General features: G+C 48.7%; 1 protein-coding gene across 2 annotated transcripts in view; it reads right to left on the reverse strand.

Annotated features, from left to right (window-relative positions):
• LOC135902461 (cytochrome P450 3A43-like) overlaps nt 1-18,727 on the reverse strand; it is a 94,279-nt gene that overhangs the window by 72,233 nt on the left and 3,319 nt on the right. The window contains exon 1 of one of the 2 annotated variants that reach the window (XM_065432547.1): nt 2,865-2,995. The exons of the other annotated variant lie outside the window; for it this stretch is intronic. Coding sequence (XP_065288619.1) covers nt 2,865-2,941 — 77 coding nt within the window. The 5' untranslated portion in view covers nt 2,942-2,995. Of the gene's footprint in view, nt 1-2,864; nt 2,996-18,727 lie in introns of those variants that run through there. 2 annotated transcript variants of the gene reach the window in all.

The raw sequence follows: 18,727 nt of genomic DNA on the forward strand, positions 1-18,727 counted from the left end.
GGAAGGGCAGTTTTCTGAGAAAGCCTCAACCGCTTTACCGCAAAACTTCAAGAAAGCACACGTTGAACCTAAGGAAGTCAAAGATAAAGCGAAGAAATTGTTGCTGGAATTGAACCTTGAGCGTCTATCTAGTACAGTGAACAAAAGTCAGGGGTTGAACCTCCAGGTTTTCATTAGGATAAAAACCCATAAACCCGAAGAACCTTTACACAGTGTCTGAGAGAAACATATGGCGACACGTAGTCCCTGGTTATCTTCAGAAGAACTTAACAAGGGTCCAGATAGAAGACCCATTCAAAGTAAAAAACTCCGAAGATGTCATTAGGTTTTTACAAGAAGGGGTGTATCCAGCATGCACAGCGTTCAGCATCGACGTCACAGATTTATATTATTCCCTTCCTAGAAATCAGCTGATCAAGACAATCAAAGATTGCATTATAGAAAACGAAGAGGTAAAGTTTAGGAATGAGAGTGGTGTCCCGGTTCAGTCTTGTCTCGAACTCTTGGTTTTTTATTTAAATTCCACATTCGTTATCTGGGATAATGAAATGATTCAGAAGTAGGGGGTCTGCATTGGCTCTCAGGTCGCACCAATTCTTAGCGAGATCTCTCTCGGCACTGTTGACCGGGCACTCGAGAGCCCTTTCGCAGGAACATTGATAAAGCGCTTCAGGTTTGTTGATGACTACTTGGTAGTTATCCGGTCTCAAAATAGTTCCAAAAATATTGGAGTTATTCTCGCAGCCTTTGATGGAGCAGCAATGGGTCTCAGATTTACTCATTAATTGCCGATTAATAATGAAATTCAATTTTTTGCATTTGCAGTTAAGGGTTACAGCGCAACATATTTGTTGGTAATATAAGCCCAGGACAAGAAAACCAATTCTAAACTACGCGTCGGCACATTCAAAACTAGTGAAAAGAGGAATTGCTATGACGTGTTTAGGTTCCGTACTTAGAAAGTCATGCCACCACCTCGCCAATCTGAGCTTTTCGCAACAACTCAATCGACTAGAGAAGGCCGATTTTCGAAAATCCATTATCGTATCAATATGTGAAGGGCTAGTGAAGAAAATAAAAAAGGGAAAGCACCCCAAACACAGGTCGAAAAAGTAAACAAGTATGCAGTCATCCCTTATGTACATCAGATGGGGTATGGGTTAAATATGACAGCCATGAAATATGGTGTTCGTATTTTCAGCAAAGAACTCGTTAAACAAGATTTGCAATCTCGTCAATAGACCTAAACAGGCGTCCTAGGCTGTGTGCTGCGTCAAACACTTGGGGCAGCTTGTGGCATGCTCGGTGGGAGTCGTCCACGTAATTCCATAAGCCATAACCTTAAAATGATTGTAGTGCATGTTCGTGACGGCACACGCCACCACACCACAGCACACGAACCTGTTTTGAACTGAACGTCATTGCAAGTGTCGACGCGCCGGATGCTGCCGGCTTGGCCACGCAGCGCGGCGCCATCTCTCGAGCCGTGGAACTCAGGGACCGAAGGCGTTGAATAGGTAAACCTGTCTCAGCGCCAAAAGATGACAATCGAGTGTATGGTGTCCTGTATCTGCCTTTTGAACGTCGATATTGAAAATGACAAATAAAACTTCAGCGCACTAGAAGTTATAGCTTGAGTGATATTTTGAACAAACATCAGGAAGAACTCCACAGCAACATTTTTAAACTTGTTTGGACAATAACTAGCGTATGTAATATGGTCCTGTACAAGGGAGTGGGAGCCAGCGACCGCATTTTCTTAAGTTTTGACTGCTTGCCCAGATGATGACGTTTTGTTCTTGCAGTTTGCCCGGATAGCGGCTCTGGTTTTTGGCTCAAGGTCATTTGAAGGTCGCCGACAACGGAAGCTATAAGCATTTCATGCTTGAAAATCCTGTCAGCGCTCAGAAAGAAGCTAAATGGCAACATGGATCACTGGAGCGAATACCTAAAGAACCAACGTTCCAGGTGAGCAACCAGCCATATGTTTCAATCAGGCTCGATGATTTGTTAAACCATTGTTCTAAAGGACCAATAATAAGCGCATAAGAAGCAACGAGCTTGGCGCACCAGTCAGTATCCCGTTTCTAGGGGATCATTTGTAATCATTGCTAGACATCGTAACAGTACGACAGATTATGACAGTTGATATGGAATTTTGCGCATGTGTGACCAATCTGTCTTCCTCCTAATTGTAAATCTAGCTTTCCTGCGATGCAGTTTGGCCAATTAATGGAGGCGTAGAAGTTTTTAGAAACAGCCTATACAAGCACAGTTTGCATGTACTATCTCATGGAAAATATAGACGTCGCTCTCGTGAGGAAACCACACACAGGAGACGAGCCCCCAGCATGTGCAGGTAGTACTTCGCCTTGACTTGAAGAATGGCCGGTGCCACCATTAGTCGCGCAGATACGCAGCGCAACGCAGAAATGCGAACATGTCAATAAAGAAAAAGGTCTATTGTGTCAGGTGGTTATGCAAAACCTGCATTTGCTATGGCGTCCTTGCTTTTTAAAGCTAATTATAGTAAGGTGGAAATGCTACACGGAACAATGAGATTTACAATTCTTCACAAGCACGAAGTAACCAGCACTGCACACGAATTTAATTGAGTTAAAAAGCGCCTTTGTTAGCAGCTCTAAGTTCTCTTTACTCAGGGCATTTTTAAGGCCGATCTACACTATAGACAAGATTTCACCGCTCCGTCTCTGTTAACCCAGACTCTCCGCATTGTGGTCCTCCTACGTTACCGATCAATTTTTGCAACGTGTTGCATGTTTTTATATTGATATACATTGGCGGGACGATTTATTACGCGCTCACGCACACCCAAAGCCACGCGTGCAAAGGATCACACTCACCGCAACAGGCTTAATATGCCGATAGTGGCACCCAAGACGACCACTGTCCAGACGACCAACGCTACCGTGCCTAGCATGGTTAGGCTGCGAAGAAGCGAGTCCTATGGACGATAATGAGCGCCAGTATTTACGCCAACGTCGTACTTCGTCACGGGGGAGGGTCAAAAGTTGCGCCAGACAATGGCACCGTGATAACGCTACAGATAGCGCTGCTCGACACGTTTACAGTTCAATGCCTGTGGTTCTTTATTATTGATACATTTATTAAATATATGCTTAGCCGCGAAGTGGAATCCGCTGAGTTCTAGTTAAAGTAACTGATAAAAAAGTCCCCCACCTTGCTTAGACAACGTTGCACGTAGCAGAGCAACGAGTCAGGTTGCTCTGCACGCAAAACATATTTGCACGTGACGAAACGTCGCTTCCGCTGTTTCCGAAGACCATTGTTATTGTTCATTTGACGCTCTTTCTAATTGAAGGCTGTTTTGAAGGATAAAAATTGTGTGACAGTTACTTGAAACAAGACGAGGGAGCTTAGAAAAAAAATTGGAGGACGCTTAAGCTTCGCCTTCAAGAGTGGAACGCGACAGCGTTCCCATCGACCCGCCAAGGGGTGTAAGACAATGCGCTACGGCGCGGGGATCACTTAAGGCCGATCCACACGACGGACCAAATTGCTCTTTTGGACCGCGGTCCGCGCATCACGTGATAGGACGTCACCAGTTCGTGCGCACCGCCGTTGGCCCGCTCAAGACCGTGGCCCTCGCGGTCCAACAAATCGCCGAGGCTATTCCCGCTTCCGTATTGGCGGCGGACCGCATGCAAACCGCAGCGATTTTGCAACTAATGTTGTCCAGCAACAGAGTGTCTTCAGCCAAATCCAATATAGTTTTCGGCTCAGCAAAAGCCAGTCAAGCCAGTCGTTTCATGTCCGCCGTTCCGCCTACACGTGCGTGCAGCAGATATATTTTTTAAACACCGTGTCCTCTTGGAGTGACGAGGAGGTTTTTTTCATTTTGTATGCCTCGTTGAGCAGTTTCCGGCTTTGTGGGACTCGAGCCGGAATGATAACAATGATAACACTCTGGCCGAAAGTGTAGCTGGTTGGTCTGCTCTGCCGTCTGCTATGGCGGTCCGCCGTGTGGATGTGCTCTGCGCCGGACCGGACCGCGGCGGGCCGTGACGTCGCATCACGTGACCGATCGGCCCGCGGACTTGGTCCGTCGTGTGGATCGGCCTTTACGAGGCGGCCCGCATCGGACTTTGCGCCCACCTATCACACGGAGAGCGTCGAGCAACGCAGCGTTCGGCGCGGCAACGAAACGTGCGCCTGAGCAAACGGAACGAACCAAAGAACTCGGTGTCTCGGAGGGGGAAACGATCTACGCCAGCCAAACGTCGTGATCGGCACGGGCAGAGAGATAGATAGATAGTAATCTAAAGAAAGGAATGGTGCTTGATTCTGCAACCCGCGTGGGCACACGGCGAAGCGTCGTCAGGGGAGAGGGAGTCGGGGGAGAGGGAACCGGACCGCGCACAGCCCCAATGCGCGTATGGCGCGCCACCTGTCGGGGCAGCGCCGTACATTGAGAGGAGGGGGTCTTCTGTGTTTGCCGCAAGATGGCTCTGCGTGTGCAGTAAGCGCAGAAGAAATGTAGCGGAAACATACTTCGCTATCGTGTAAATGCGACTTCTGTAAGTTACAGGCTCATTATTACCGATATACACCGCAGTATATCTTTCTACGGCACGTTTTTAAAGCAACACCGCGTTCACTAGACGCGCGTTTGTACCGCTTTCAAGCATCGAACTGGGTGAGTGGTAGCGTCTCCGACTCACACTCCGGAGACCCTGGTTCGATTCCCACCCAGCCCATCTTAGAAGTTGTTTTTTATTTATGAAGTGCCTGCCGTGATTTATCGCTCACGGTCAACGCCGCCGACACCGACGCCGACGACACCGGCTTTTCTGCGACACGAGCTCCTTAACGCTATCGCGTTAAAAGATAAGCAAAATCAGGAACCTCTACTAGGTTAGGGCATAGTAATGCCGTGACCACGAGTTACTTTCTTAAATAAAAAAGTTGTAGGTCATTTCTAAGGTATCGATTCATCTAATAAATGTTGGATACAACCTACATGTAAATATTTCGTTGAATTGGAATGGATAGAATAGAATATTTTGTTAATTTCGGCCACAAGTGAAGATATCAGTAAATTCCGGTCTGCACAACCCTTGTGGCTTGTGTGCGTGACAGGGCAGTATCAGTTCATGAGCATCGAATCTACGGAACATGGCTGCAACAAAGGAAGGAAAAAAAAAGGAATGCACAGGAGTCATAACAATTTCACCATATTACATAGAATCTTGTAAACAATTTCACAACTGGATAAAAAATATGCATGCGTAAATAGCCGTGCGACTAACGGTAAATAATGCATAAAGCAAAGTACTTAAAATAATAAAAACACACCAGCTTCATGCATGTAAGCAGTAAAATAAAGAAAATATTCAAAATCTTAACACAGTCCAGAGAATAAAAACATGCGTTAAAAAGAAACGTGCAGGTAGCCAGCAGATTGATGAAAGTGTGCAGTGAAGCAAAAGCGCGTAGTCAAGGCCGCGGTCACGGCATTGGTGGCCTTCTCCTACAGCGAGACGACACTTTGCGTGAGAGGGTCGTCAGTCGTCGCATACGCAAGTCGCGTTCTGACAAACGCCGAAAAGAATTACGCCATCACGGAGCAGGAATGCCTAGCTATCATTTGGACTGTGCAGAAGTTTCGACCTTATCTTCACAGCCTCCATTTTACGATCATGCATTATGCTGGCTTTCAACGCTGAAGAACTTGTCTGGACGACTTGGTCGGTGGATTCTTCGTCTGCAAGAATACGACTTTACTATTACCTACAAGTGCGGAAAAAAAAACACCAAGATGCTGACGCGCTTTCTCGCTATCCGCTTCCTACGACACCATGCAATGGACCTCAAACTACCATCCGTGACAAGCTTTCGCACGATCACTCCTCAGATGCTTTCTTGTTGGCCACTGTCGGCGAGATGCCTCCACACGACAACAAATCCTTCCAATCTCATCAACTTGCCGACTCTTACTGTCGGCGCATCATAGACCACTTTCAAGGAGCTTTGCGCCCGCCTAACGCCCGCCTTCGTCGACAGCTGACGCAATTTAAGATTGACAACCTCGTCCTGTACCGTCATGTCTATCACCCTGATGGTCAACGCTGGGTTCCTGTCCTGCCACGCTCTCTACGTGGTCAAGTCCTGCAGGCTTCTCACGACGACATGACTGCTGGTCACCTTGGTTTCCAGAAAATCTATGACCGCATCAAAGGTCACTTCTACTGGCCTGGATTGTCCGCCAGTGTAGCGAGGTATGTTGCTTCCTGCGCCCTATGTCAGCGTCGAAAGCTCCCTACATCAGCTCAAAGCGGACAACTGCAACCGGTTCCGTGTCCATCGTAACCATTTGAAGTCGTTGGCATTGACCTGTGTGGTCCTCTTCCTGTGACTCTCACCGGTCAACGATGGATTGTGACAGCCGTTGATCACTTGACACGCTACGCCGAAACAACTTGTGTGAGTTCTGCCTCAGCCTCTGAAGTTGCTGCATTCGTACTTCAATCTTTAATGCTGCGTCACGGTGCTCCTCGCGTCCTCCTGAGCGACCGTGGAAAAGCATTCCTTTCGCAACTACTAGACGAAGTACTCAGAGCCTCCGGAACCACCCACAAGACTACCTCCAGTTACCATCCGCAAACCAACGGCCTCACAGAGCGATTTCATCGCACGCTGTCAGACATGCTAGCCATGCACATCGAACCGGATTACAGAAATTGGGACGCAATTTTGCCATTCGTGACTTTTGCATATAATACCGTCGTTCAACGCACGACCGGTTACTCGCCATTCTACCTTGTCTATGGTCGTTCGCCCTCTTCCTGTCTTGACGTCTCTTTCTTCACGCCAACTGTCCATCAATGTCCATCCTCCTGGGAAGAATATGTGTCCCGCATTCTGCGTTGTCGCCAGCTCGCCCGCATCAACACCGAAACACGGCAACAGGACCACAAGCAGCATTACGATGCCTCTCATCGCGTCGTGTGCTTCCGCCCTGGCGAGGAAGGGCTACTCTGGACACCAGTCCGTACTCCTGGCTTGTGTGACATGTTTCAGCTTCAGTTCATCGGCCCCTACAAAGTCTTGGAGCAGACTTCTCCAGTTAACTATCGCGTGGTACCAGTTATTGTCCCAAATGACCGCCGCTGCCGCGCCGCTGAGATTGTCCACGTTTCCTGTATGAAGCCTTTCACGATGTGTTTGCCGCCCCTTTGAATTGCGGCCAGGATGGCCGCTCCCACACGAGGGATATTAGTGTGGGAATTTATAAGCCATTCTTTGTCATCTGTGCATGATCATCATCATGGGGGGTTCATATGGGGTTCTTCTTCATCATCGCTTGTGGGTCTGGCTCGCGAGTGTGCTCCGTGCTGTGGGCGTGGTCGGTTCGCCGCATATTTGACACGGAATAAACGTCGTGATAACTGCTGCGTAACAATATTGCTTCTTTCCATGCCACTTCAAGTGTCCAAATGCATAAGCAATGACCTCATGAAGTTTCAAGTTTGTTGAAATGAGTTTGTAGAAAAGCTAGTTTGCAAGTCAGTGAAATAAAATGAAATATAAAATGCGTGGTTTTTCCATTCAAATTTTTGAATACCCGAAGGAGTTCATACTCCTCTATATGTCTTAGTTGTCTCTAATATTTTCAGATTTTGAAGGTAGTAGAGTATTTATTTATTCAAAATACCTTACAGGCCCGAAGAATGGGCATTGGGTAAGGGAAACAAAAACTTTACACAGTATAAAGAGCAAACAGTTATACAAAATTATACAATTATGCAATGCTTTGTTAATAATCATACAACGAAGTGTCAAGTTTATACAAACTCTAAAATTCTAAGATACAAAGAAAAAAAAGCATACAGGAAGCAACGCAGACAAGAAGTTTTTTTTTAATTAAGAGATGAATGTTTATGTCATGACGGAATTTTTCTTTGTTAGCTTCAGCTACCAGGATATCGGGAAGGTCGTTCCACAAGCGGATGACACGTGGAAGCGCAGATGAGTTAAAAGCGTCTGTTTTGCCGTAGATGCGCGTGAAAGAAGGATGTATATGCTCACTTGCTGCGCTACGGTACGCACTTCGAGGCCCGTGGTAGCCGAACAGGTTGCAATCGCGCTGGCTGTGCTCGATGGTCGCAGAGAGGCAATATGTAGTGATTCCAAGGCAGCCATTAAGGCCTACCAAACCGGTATGGTCACCCCCCAAGCCCTCCGCATTCTCCTAAGCGCCAAAAGTATCTCTCCGCATTCTCTCATTTGGTTTCCCGCTCACTTGGGGCCAATTGAGCGTTCTCCCTCTAACCTAACGAGGGCGCGCACGAGGCCGCGCGAGGACTCACTGACGGCGCCGCCTCAACAGTCCCCCTGCCCCGCGGGAAACCCTTGCTTACGTTTAATGAAATTACCACGCACTACTATCTGTCAAGACGGGTATTCCCCCTCCCATACCCCGCCTTATGCAGGGCGCGGGCGGTTACCCTTCGACTTCTACAACCCCGTGCGTACCCTAACCTCGCGGTTCTTCATGCCATATACCCTGAAAGATATCCCAGTGCGGACTGCCCTGCCTGTGGACTAAGGGCAACAATGGACCATGTGTTGTGGGAGTGTGAAGCCATCGGCTCCTCCTTCAGCGAGGATAGGTGGGCTGCGCTCTTGGGCAGCCCCGAACTCAAAGACCAAACCCTGGCCGTCCAGCGTGCCCGCGATCGAGCCTTCAAGCTCGGCTTGGCGGTCCCTCCCTGGGACTAGCCGGGTGGCGCGGGGTCTCCCCTGCGTCTTCTCTGGACCGAAGTCAGTCAGTCAAGAACTTTATTGAGGTCCTGAGGGGTCTAAGCCGTTGGAGATCGCACGCGGCGAGCTGCTTGGGCCGAAACCGTAGGCGACGCCCAAGTCGGGACGGGAACGTGGTGACGCTCCGCCAGTTCTTGGGCCCTCTGGACGGCCTTGAATTGCAGTTTGAGGTCCGGGCTTTTGAGGGCTTCTTCCCATTCGCGCTCACTGGAGAGAGGGCCCTCTGGTAACGCGGTACATTGCCAAAGCATGTGCGAGAGTGAGCAGTAGGGTTCTGGGCAGTCTGGGCAATTTGCCGGGATTTCTGAATTGTAGTGGCTTAATAGGCCTCGTGACGGATACGAGGCCGTTTGCAGCATTCGAAACGCGGCCGCCTGCGCGCGCTCGAGTTTGGCGTGCGGGAGCGGGTATTTCATTCTGCCTTTTCGATAGTGTGAGGTGATTTCTTGATATGTGAGTAGCGGGTCATTAAACTGAATGTCCAGCCCCTCGGAGGCCGTGGGACCGTCGCGGCGGGCAAGTTCTCGCGCACGGTCATGGGCCGTTTCATTGAGGTTGGGTTTTTGCGGGTGGATGTCCTTCCCCATGTGAGCGGGGAACCAGGAGAGGCACCGTTTGCACTCGTTTGAGCTCGCTAGTAATATATGCGCTACCTCTTTCGGTACATTGCCGCTTTCGTAAGCCCGAATTGCAGCACGCGAATCCGTGAGGACATGGGTAAATGTGGGGTCTGCCATGGCGATGGCTACGGCTATCTGTTCGGCTTTAGCGCTAGTGGTCGATTTAACCGATGCCGATGACCGTAACGTTCCGTTGCCGTCCACAACTGCTATCGCGAAAGTTGATGTATTGCCGTACTGGGCCGCGTCAACAAATGCGGTGGCTTCACGATCCGCGTCTGTGCGGTCGAGAATCGCGCGGGCGCGGGCCCGACGCCTACCCACGTTGTATAGTGGGTGGACGTTTCTGGGAAACGGTGAGACTCTGTAGTTGTCTCTAATTTCACTCGGTAGGGTAACAGCGTGCTCGAGATAGGGAGATGGGGAGACATTAGCTTCGCTTAAAATTAGTCTACCGGCTTTGGACGAGGATAGGCGGAGTATTTGCGCCATAGTCTGAGCCTCGATCACTTCGTCGATGTTGTTGTGCATGCCTAGCTGATCAACCTTTGCTGTACTTGCTCTTTGTGGAATGCCCAAGACCTGTTTGATGCTCTTGCGCATGAGTGTGTTTAGTTTCGTCTTTTCTGTTTTCGTCCAGTTGTGGGCAGAGGCGACGTAATTAATATGGCTCATAAGGAACGCGTGGTATACGCGCAGTAGGTTATCTTCGCAAAGACCCTTCCTGCGCCCTGAGACTCTGTGGATGAGTCTGATCATATTTTCGGTTTTGGCTGTTAAGTGTTTGATCGAGTGTGCGTGGCATCCGGTGGCTTCGATTAGAAGCCCAAGAATGCGAATGTGGTCGACTCGCGGAATCTGTTGGCCGTCTCTTGTATGTAGTGCGATCGGAAGTTCGTCTAGAGGAGTTAGGTATCGGACTCCTTGGCAAGACTTGCGATATAGTAAGAGTTCCGATTTCTTGGAAGATAGCTTCATTCCTGTCTCTAGTAGGTACTCCTCCGTGGCATCTAGGGCAGACTGTAATGCCTGCTCCATGTCTGCCAGGGAGCCTCCCGGGCTCCAGATGGTGATGTCATCTGCATATAGAGCGAAATTTACGTTCGGGATGTCTCGTAGTTTGTCTGCGAGTCCCTTCATCACTATGTTAAAGAGTAATGGAGAGATGACTGAGCCTTGCGGTGTTCCGACGGAACCCAGCGTGTAGCAGTCCGACTTAAGTTGTGAGACTCGCAGTCGGGCTTCTCTGTCTTTCAGGAAGGAGCGCACGTACTCCTGAAATCTCTGGCCGAGGCCGAGGCCTGCCACAGACTCCAATATGAAGCGGTGCGAGACGGTGTCGAATGCTCTCGTGATATCGAGGGCGAGGATGCCTCGAACGTCTCTTGTTTTAACGTCAAAGACCTGTCTTTTTAGGAGCAACATGACATCTTGCGTGGAAAGGTGGGGTCGAAACCCTACCATGTTGTGTGGGAGGAGTTCGTGTTCCTCAATGTAGCGTGACACTCGGTTTTGAATGACGTGCTCGGCTACTTTACCCACGCATGAGGTAAGAGAGATAGGGCGTAAATTGTCGAGGTTAAGTGGTTTGCCGGGTTTTGGGATAAGGACCACCGTGGCCGTGCGCCATTGCGTTGGTACTTCTCCTGTTTCCCACACGTGGTTGATGTCTTTAAGGAGTAGTGTAATGGCCTGGTCGTCTAAGTTACGTAACATTCGGTTGGTTACCCCGTCGGGTCCTGAGGCCGATCTGCTGTTGAGGTTGTGTAGCGCCTCTCGAACTTCTGCTTCCGTGAAGGCAGCGTCTAGTTCGGGAGTGGTGCCACACTTTATGCTCGGGTAATCGTTGGGGTGAGCGTCGCCTAATGGAAGGTAACGTTTGGCGATTTCTGCCAGGAAGGACTCTTCTGTTCCCCCTTTCGCTTTATGTAAGTGTAAAAGTCGGTCTAGCGCGTGGCTGTGATTGTCCTTTGTTTGGCTGTCGTCTAACATGCGTTTCAGGAGGTTCCACTTACCTCCGGTCCGCATGCGGCCGTCGACCGCCGAACATAGTTCCTGCCATTGGAGTCTTGTGAGCTCCGTACAGTATTGTTCGATATCTCGGTTGAGTATCGCGATGCGTTTGCGCAGGCGTCTGTTGAGACGTTGTTTTCGCCATCGCGCAAGTATCGAGGCCTTGGCCTCGAGTAAGTGTGCGAGGTGAGGGTCAACCCTTGGGACCTCCAATTCCGTTTGTATGGATTTCGTGGCTCTAGCTACGTCGCCCTTTATCGCAGAGAGGAGCTCTGCGAAGGAATCGTACGTGTTTGTGTCTTCCTTCCGTAACTGGCGGAAGCTATCCCAGTCTGTAAGGGTGAGAGACCGGGGTGGGGCCGCCGTGTTTGGTATTTCTGTGCGTATGACGAAGTGATCGCTGCCCAGGTTCTCTTGCGTATTCGTCCATGTGTAGTTTGCTACATTTCGGAGTAGCGTGAGGTCCGGCGTAGTATCGCGTTGTATCGACGTACCCAATCTGGTGGGGAACCTGTGGTCCGTCACCAGGGTGAGGGACAGGTCGTCGATCGCGCGCGAGAGGTTGTTGCCGCTAGGCTTGATTGTGGGGTAACCCCACGACGGGTGGGGGGCGTTGAAGTCCCCTGCGATAATGAGCGGTGAGTTTCGTGCCAATGATGTGGCTTTAGTAAGGATCGCGTGGAAAGATTGTTTGTAGTGCGCGGGGGAGCTGTAGACGTTTAGTACAAAAATGCTTTGTTTTAGGAGTCGGTTAGGTACGAGCTCGATTAGGATCGCCTCGATGCGACTGTTTTTCGGAAGGACGTTATGCACGATATGCGCGAATTTTCTATTAACGAGCGTGGCGATGCCTCTCCTGGCGTCCCCTCCTTTTTGGGAGACGGGGCTGTACCCTGAGAGCGTGAGGGTTTCACATAGGGTTTCTTGTAATAGTATTACGTGCGGCTTTTTGGGTTGAATTTTGAGGTACTGTTGCAGCGAGGATTTGCGTTTTGCGTAGCTAGCGCAATTCCACTGCCAAATTTCTAAGGTGTCCCGTGTCGTGTTAGCCATGATGGTTTTGCGGGGGATTTATTGGTGACGAGGGGTGCGTCGTCGTGTCCATCTCTTGTGGCTGACTAGCTTTGTTTTTAATTTTTATGGCGACTTTATTTTCGACCACCTCTACACGATTCGTTAGGATACGAATACTTTCTAGGTTCTCTCGCTAACTTTTACGTTTGTCTCCTGGGGTGGTGCTTGTTTGGGAGCTTTAAGGTTTTGAATCTCCTGTTCTGCGTCATTAAGCTGCGCTGTAAGCACTTGTATGGTGGCCCGGAGACCCGCTAGTTCCTGTCGTAGGGCTGTGACTATCTCGCTCTCATGCTCGGGCAATGAAGACCGCGTTACCTGTCTGGTAGATGAAACGTCCCGTTGCTGCTGCTGGTGATGTCTCCCTCGTACTCGGTCGGCCCACGTCAGTTCCGTGGGGCCGGATGTAGGGCGCCCCCTGGAGCAGGACCGGCTGCTGCGTCGTCCCCTGGAGCGGGAGCGGCTGCTGCGTAGGGCGCTGCGGCGCTCGGGTGTCGGCGTGACCGAGCGACTCCTTGTGGTCGCTACGGGAATACCCGAGGTGGCGGCCGAGTCCCTGCGACTGGCGCCGCTTGGTCCTTGGGAGCGGCTACGGCCGCGTCGGTTGCGTCTGCGGCGGCGTCTCTGTCGAACGATGTAAGGGACCTGAAACTTGCGCTTGCAGTCCTTGTCGGCGGTGGGGTGCGGTCCGCCGCACAGGGTGCAGTGAGGGGAACACTGGTGATCTTCCGCTGGAGTTTTGATGCCACACTTCCGGCACCACGTCGTACTGGGGTTAGGGCAGACATCCGCGCGGTGACCGATGTTGCCACAGTTGTAGCAAACTTCTGTGTGTCTGCGAAAGAGTGTGCAACGAACAATGCTTGCTCCGCAGTAGATGTAATTTGGTACTTGCATTCCTTGGAAAAGGATTGTCACGGCTGTGGTGTTCTTGATTCTCTTCACCTCCAAGGCGTTGGGGTTGCGTTTCGTGACGATCAGTTCTCGGAGTTGGGAGTCGTTGAGCTCGAGGTCAATGCCTCGGACTACGCCTTTGCAGGTATCATCGGGTGGCGCCGGGTATACTGCGACCCGATACGTAGTATCTTTCATGCGAATTTGTTGCACCGTGGCGTATGCTCTTGCATTACGTTCGCTGGGGGTGCAGATGATGAAGATATTCTGAGTTACGTTGGGGCAGATGGAGTCTTCCGTGAGGTCTTGAGGAGCCAGGGCTGCCGCCATTGCCAGGGCTTGCTCAACCTGCACTGGTGTAGATTTGGCCACGTTAAGACCGTCTCGGGGTCTCACGATTATACGGAACGTGTCCCTCGGTAGCTGAGGGAGTCTCGAGGTAGCGACGAGGCGCTGGTATGCGCTGTTCGGTCCGGCGGTGCGCTCACCGTCCCTTCGTCTGCCACGAGTACTTGCACTTGCTCCTTGTGGTTGACTGGCCTTTACCTTGCGTGATTTGCGGTTATATGCCGCAATCCAGCCCGGGTCATTCGCATCTTCCGGCGATATCGTCTCACCGGGGACGATTTCCATGGCGGCAATGACTGACTTGCGGTGTTAGGCCTAGGCCTACCCGCCTTTGAACGACGAGGTTGAGAATTCGAATGCAGAAAATGTTGAGAAAGAATCCACCCACCGAAATAAATCCGGTATCCACGGAATCCGTGTAACTTGCTGCTTTCGTTGGTACACAATTCACTTCGATTTAGCGTGAATAACCTCGTGAAATCATTGATGATATCGGGAGCCGATGTTTGCACGTCCGCACCAGTCGGCGCCCCACTACCAACCCTCTGGACCGAAATAAAGTTACTTAACTCACTCACTCATGCAATCTTCGTGAGGGGAATAAGGAAACTTGCAGAGCTATTGCTGACGGCCTCGATCCGTGAACGTACTTGTGAAACAGGAATATAAGTGCTACATCACGACGAGTGTTCAAAGAAGGAATTGATAGACTGTTTTTAATTTGCGTTATACTTTCGTTCCAGTTGTAATATTGTGAAATGAACCGAGCGGCTCTATTCTGAACTGATTCCAGCATAGTGGTTAAATAAATGTAATGAGGGGACCATATTGAAGCAAATTCAAGTTTAGGGCGAACAAATGTAAGGTAGGCTAATTTGCAGACATTTGTCGGCGTCTTACTGAGGTTCCGGCCTAAATATCCCAAGGATCGGGATATTTACGCCGGAATGTTGTTGATATGTGTAGTCCAGGAAAGGTTTGTTGTTAGGGTTACGCCTAGGCATTTAAAAGAAGTAACTACAGACACAGGATTGTTATTAATATGAGAAGTCGGAAAGGAAATGTTTGCGAGTGAAAGACATTACTTTACATTTATCTGGATTAAGCGACATTATCTAGGTGCTACACCAACTGTTAATAAGGTCAAGATTATTTTGAATTTTTACGTGGTCATCAGTACTAGTGATTTCTCGGTAAGCTATACAATCGTAAGCAAAGATCCGCACATGAGAAGAAATGCTATTCGGTAAGTCGTTAATATATATCAGGAAAAGTAGTGGACTGAGGACACTGCCCTGTGGCACACCAGAGGAAACGTAAGAGAGCGGGGAGGAAAAATTATTAGCCACGGTGAACTGTTGCCGACTGGTAAGAAAGTTCCGAATCCAAGATAGCGATAGTGAATCTAAGGACAACGAAGACAGTTAAGAAATTAGTCGGCAGTGAGCTACGCGATCAAAGGCTTTTGAAAAATTTAAGAACATGCAGTCAGATTGCAGGTTTTTGTCCAGCTTAAAATGTAATTCAGTCGTGAACTCAAATAGTTGCGGGTCACACGATAAACCCTTTCTCAATCCATGTAGGTTTGTGAAGAAAAAGTTATTATTCTCTAAATGATCGTATATATGGGAGGTGATTATATGCTCCAGCATCGTACAGCAGATGGAAGTAAGTGAAATGGGTCTGTAGTTTAGTGGTGAATTTCTATTGCCAGGTTTAAAGATGGGAATGACCTTCGCGATTTTCCATTGTTGGGGAAGCATACCTGTCGATAGCGATTGTCGGAATATATGAGATAATATTTTACTCGAGACTGATATCGTGTTTTTTAGTATCTGAGTTTGTCCTCAACGCCTGCTGATGTGGACACTTTCAGATTAGTTAAAATGGATACGATGCCGTCGACAGTAATGTCGATGGGCTGTAAGAAAGGGTAGTCAAGATCAGCTACCTCAGGCACGTTTGAGTCGTCTTCTATAGTGCATACTGATGGAAAGAATGAATTAAACGCGTTTGGACAGTCATGGTCTGGAATGGGAATGTGGTCGTTATCATGCAAAATGATGTTGCTGTCCTGTTGCTCCGGACACACTGATTCCTAAAATTTTTTAGTGTTACTTAAGTTACATTTAGTGTTACTAGTAGTAGCAATAGTGTCACAGAAAATCCGGTGCCAGACGTCTTGTCTGCAAAGATTTTCGAATCACCTGTACCCAGGCCCTCCACGTGGCGCAAGGAAGCTACCGAGCTAATTTAATTTCTCAAACTAAAGTACGTAAAAAATCGCAAAGTACGACTTACAATCCACAGACATGATAGCGTCGGATTGTAATTTGACTATACGAGAAAACATGATTCTGTTACGCAAAAACGCAAGGAACCCCATTTCCCAGCGTTTCTACCATTCATAGACCTGCCGCGGCGTCCGCCATTTGCACGCGCTGGCACGTGAGTTTTTCGGGGGCCACGGAGCGACGCGCCAAGTTTCTTGCATAACCTCCAGATTGCGCACGCCTCAGCCCCATTGCGGCCCAAGCAAGAGGCCGCGTTTCTATCAGAATGCCGGTCTTCATGCATAGCGCTCGCGGCCACCATTTTCCGGCAAACATTACGTTACATACGCTTCAGTTGCCGGGAAGCGTTAGAAGCAGTCAGGGATCTTTGAATGCTATCGCGTTCCACTCTTAAAGGCGCAGGTTAAGCGTCCTCCATTTTTTTTATATAACATCGAATACAAATTGCCTATGTACATCAAGCATGCTAAAGCAGTTCATAAAGTCTAATGAACCTTCCACACAATGTGTTCGATATATAATGAGCACCGCTATTATACGTAGAATAGAATTTAATACGTGAACATGTAAGGAGATGGAGAGAGAGAGAGAGAGAGAGAGAGAGAGAGAGAGAGAGAGATGATTCTTTATTGAAAGACAGATAATTTTGCCGGCGCGTACATAACCGCTGACGTGCTACACTGTATAGGGATGGGGAATGTGATTAAAAGATTCCAGAGGAGAGTGGGAGAAAAAGAGAATAAAAATAAATATGAAATGTTCAAGTGGACCTGATACTAATATTTACAGGTGACATGGCGGGTAAATTTAGGCTTTTGTATATGAAGTGTGCAATCTTTAAAGCTTTCCTATTAGACCAATTTCTGACAGGTATTTGAACAATAAATACAAAACCCGCCGCGTTTTTGGAGGGCCGGGCATTGGACCTAAGATGACCGGTAATGTTAACGGTTCGTGGCAAATCATGTCCATTTGTTGCTAAAAAATTGTCTCTCGTCGCGGTACGCGGGCATTCTAGTAATATGTGCTCCATCGTATCTAAGTTGCGACAGTTATCACAGTATGGGTGAGTGGTCAGCCCTATGAGGTACAGATACTGAAGTACTATAGCGCCAAACAGACGACACAAGAAGAAGAGACACGGACGAGCGCTCGCCCGTGTCTCTTCTTCTTGTGTCGCCTGTTTGGCGCTATAGTACTTCAGTAATACGCACCAACTAGCCCAACAAAAAGTTCTGAGGTACAGATAATTGTTCGTGTTTGCCACGTTCAGTCGAAGACGGTGCTACAATGTCTCTATGTGTCGAGGAAGTGGTCATGGAATTCTCGGTCTCATTTCTGGGTTATCTTGGTGAAGCGGCAGATTCGAGAGGCGGTCTTTTTCTTGATAGGCATATTTTTTGCCATGTTTGAAGCGTCTGCTTTTGGAAAATAAAATGTTTTAAAATTGCAGTATTGGAGTATTTTTCTGGCAGCTTCATCCGCTCTTTAATTTCCCGAAATGCCGGCATGGCCAGGTATCCAATGGACCTTGATTTAATGCCCAGCAATCTTAGCCTTGTGGTGAAGATAAGCCATGTCAAATGCTGCAGGTTGATTATTGCAACGCTTGTGCCTGTTCCACATACTTTGTAGGGCTGCTTTTGAATCCGTGAAAATCACCCATGTCTTTGGCGGCTGCTGTCGAAGTACATACACAAGGGCCTCCTTAATGCCATATAGCTCCGCTGAATGAGGTCGCTCGCTCAAGACGAAACGAGAATAGTTGACCTGTAGAGGGAACAAAAAGTCCGCACGATGAGCGATGTGGAGTTGTAGAGCTATGTGTGAAAATGTGCGTTGCGGCTGCGTATTCTTTGTGCATATATTCCAAAGCTATCTGATAAGTCGCTGCTTAAGGCATTTTCTTTTTCGAACTGGTTCCAGGGATATATGGCATGATTTCCAGTGGGGACAGTGTCCATGGTGAAATGTTTCGAGGCATAATTTGTGACTCCTGAGCAGGAATCGAAATAGATATGCTTCCGGCGGCCTGCCCAAAGCTAGATGTAGCACAGGTTCTAGAAATATCCTTTAAAAATCTTTATATATCCTTTAAAAAGTGAGTCTTCGTATGTATGACGTGGCGGAGGTGAATCCAAAGTGTCTCCTGCGAAGATAGCACTTCCAGAGGCAGGAATCCAGCTTCTGCTGCAGTTCCTGAGCGGGAAGACCCCTTCGGAAGGCCAACACCTACGCGCAGGCAGTTGCTCCGTGATACCTCAAGTTTTCTCTTGCTTGTGGGAGACATTTTGTGCAGGATCGGGAGGTAATACCGCAGTGTTAATACCGCAGCTTCCTAGTTCTTTTCCTCCACTGTGAATCAATTTTTTTTCCTGTACAGATACCTGAACCCTCTCTCAGCCCATTTACTTCCTTCCATATTCCTCAGCCACTCTTCATAATTTTACTGTGAACTTCCCTCACTTCAAAACTTGTCCAGCCTATATCACCCTGCACGGCTTAATTTGTAGTCTTCCCGTGAGTGCCCAATGCGAGGCGTCCCACTGACATTTGGTTCCCATCGAGTCCTGAGTGTACCCCTGATTTCAAGCAAACAACCGCATTTCCAAATGTAAGTCCTGGAACCATTACACCTTTCCACATACCCCGGAGCACATCGTACCTATTGTATCGCCATGG

The sequence above is a fragment of the Dermacentor albipictus genome, chromosome 4, assembly GCF_038994185.2.
Source record: "Dermacentor albipictus isolate Rhodes 1998 colony chromosome 4, USDA_Dalb.pri_finalv2, whole genome shotgun sequence".
NCBI classification, from domain to species: Eukaryota; Metazoa; Arthropoda; class Arachnida; order Ixodida; family Ixodidae; genus Dermacentor; species Dermacentor albipictus.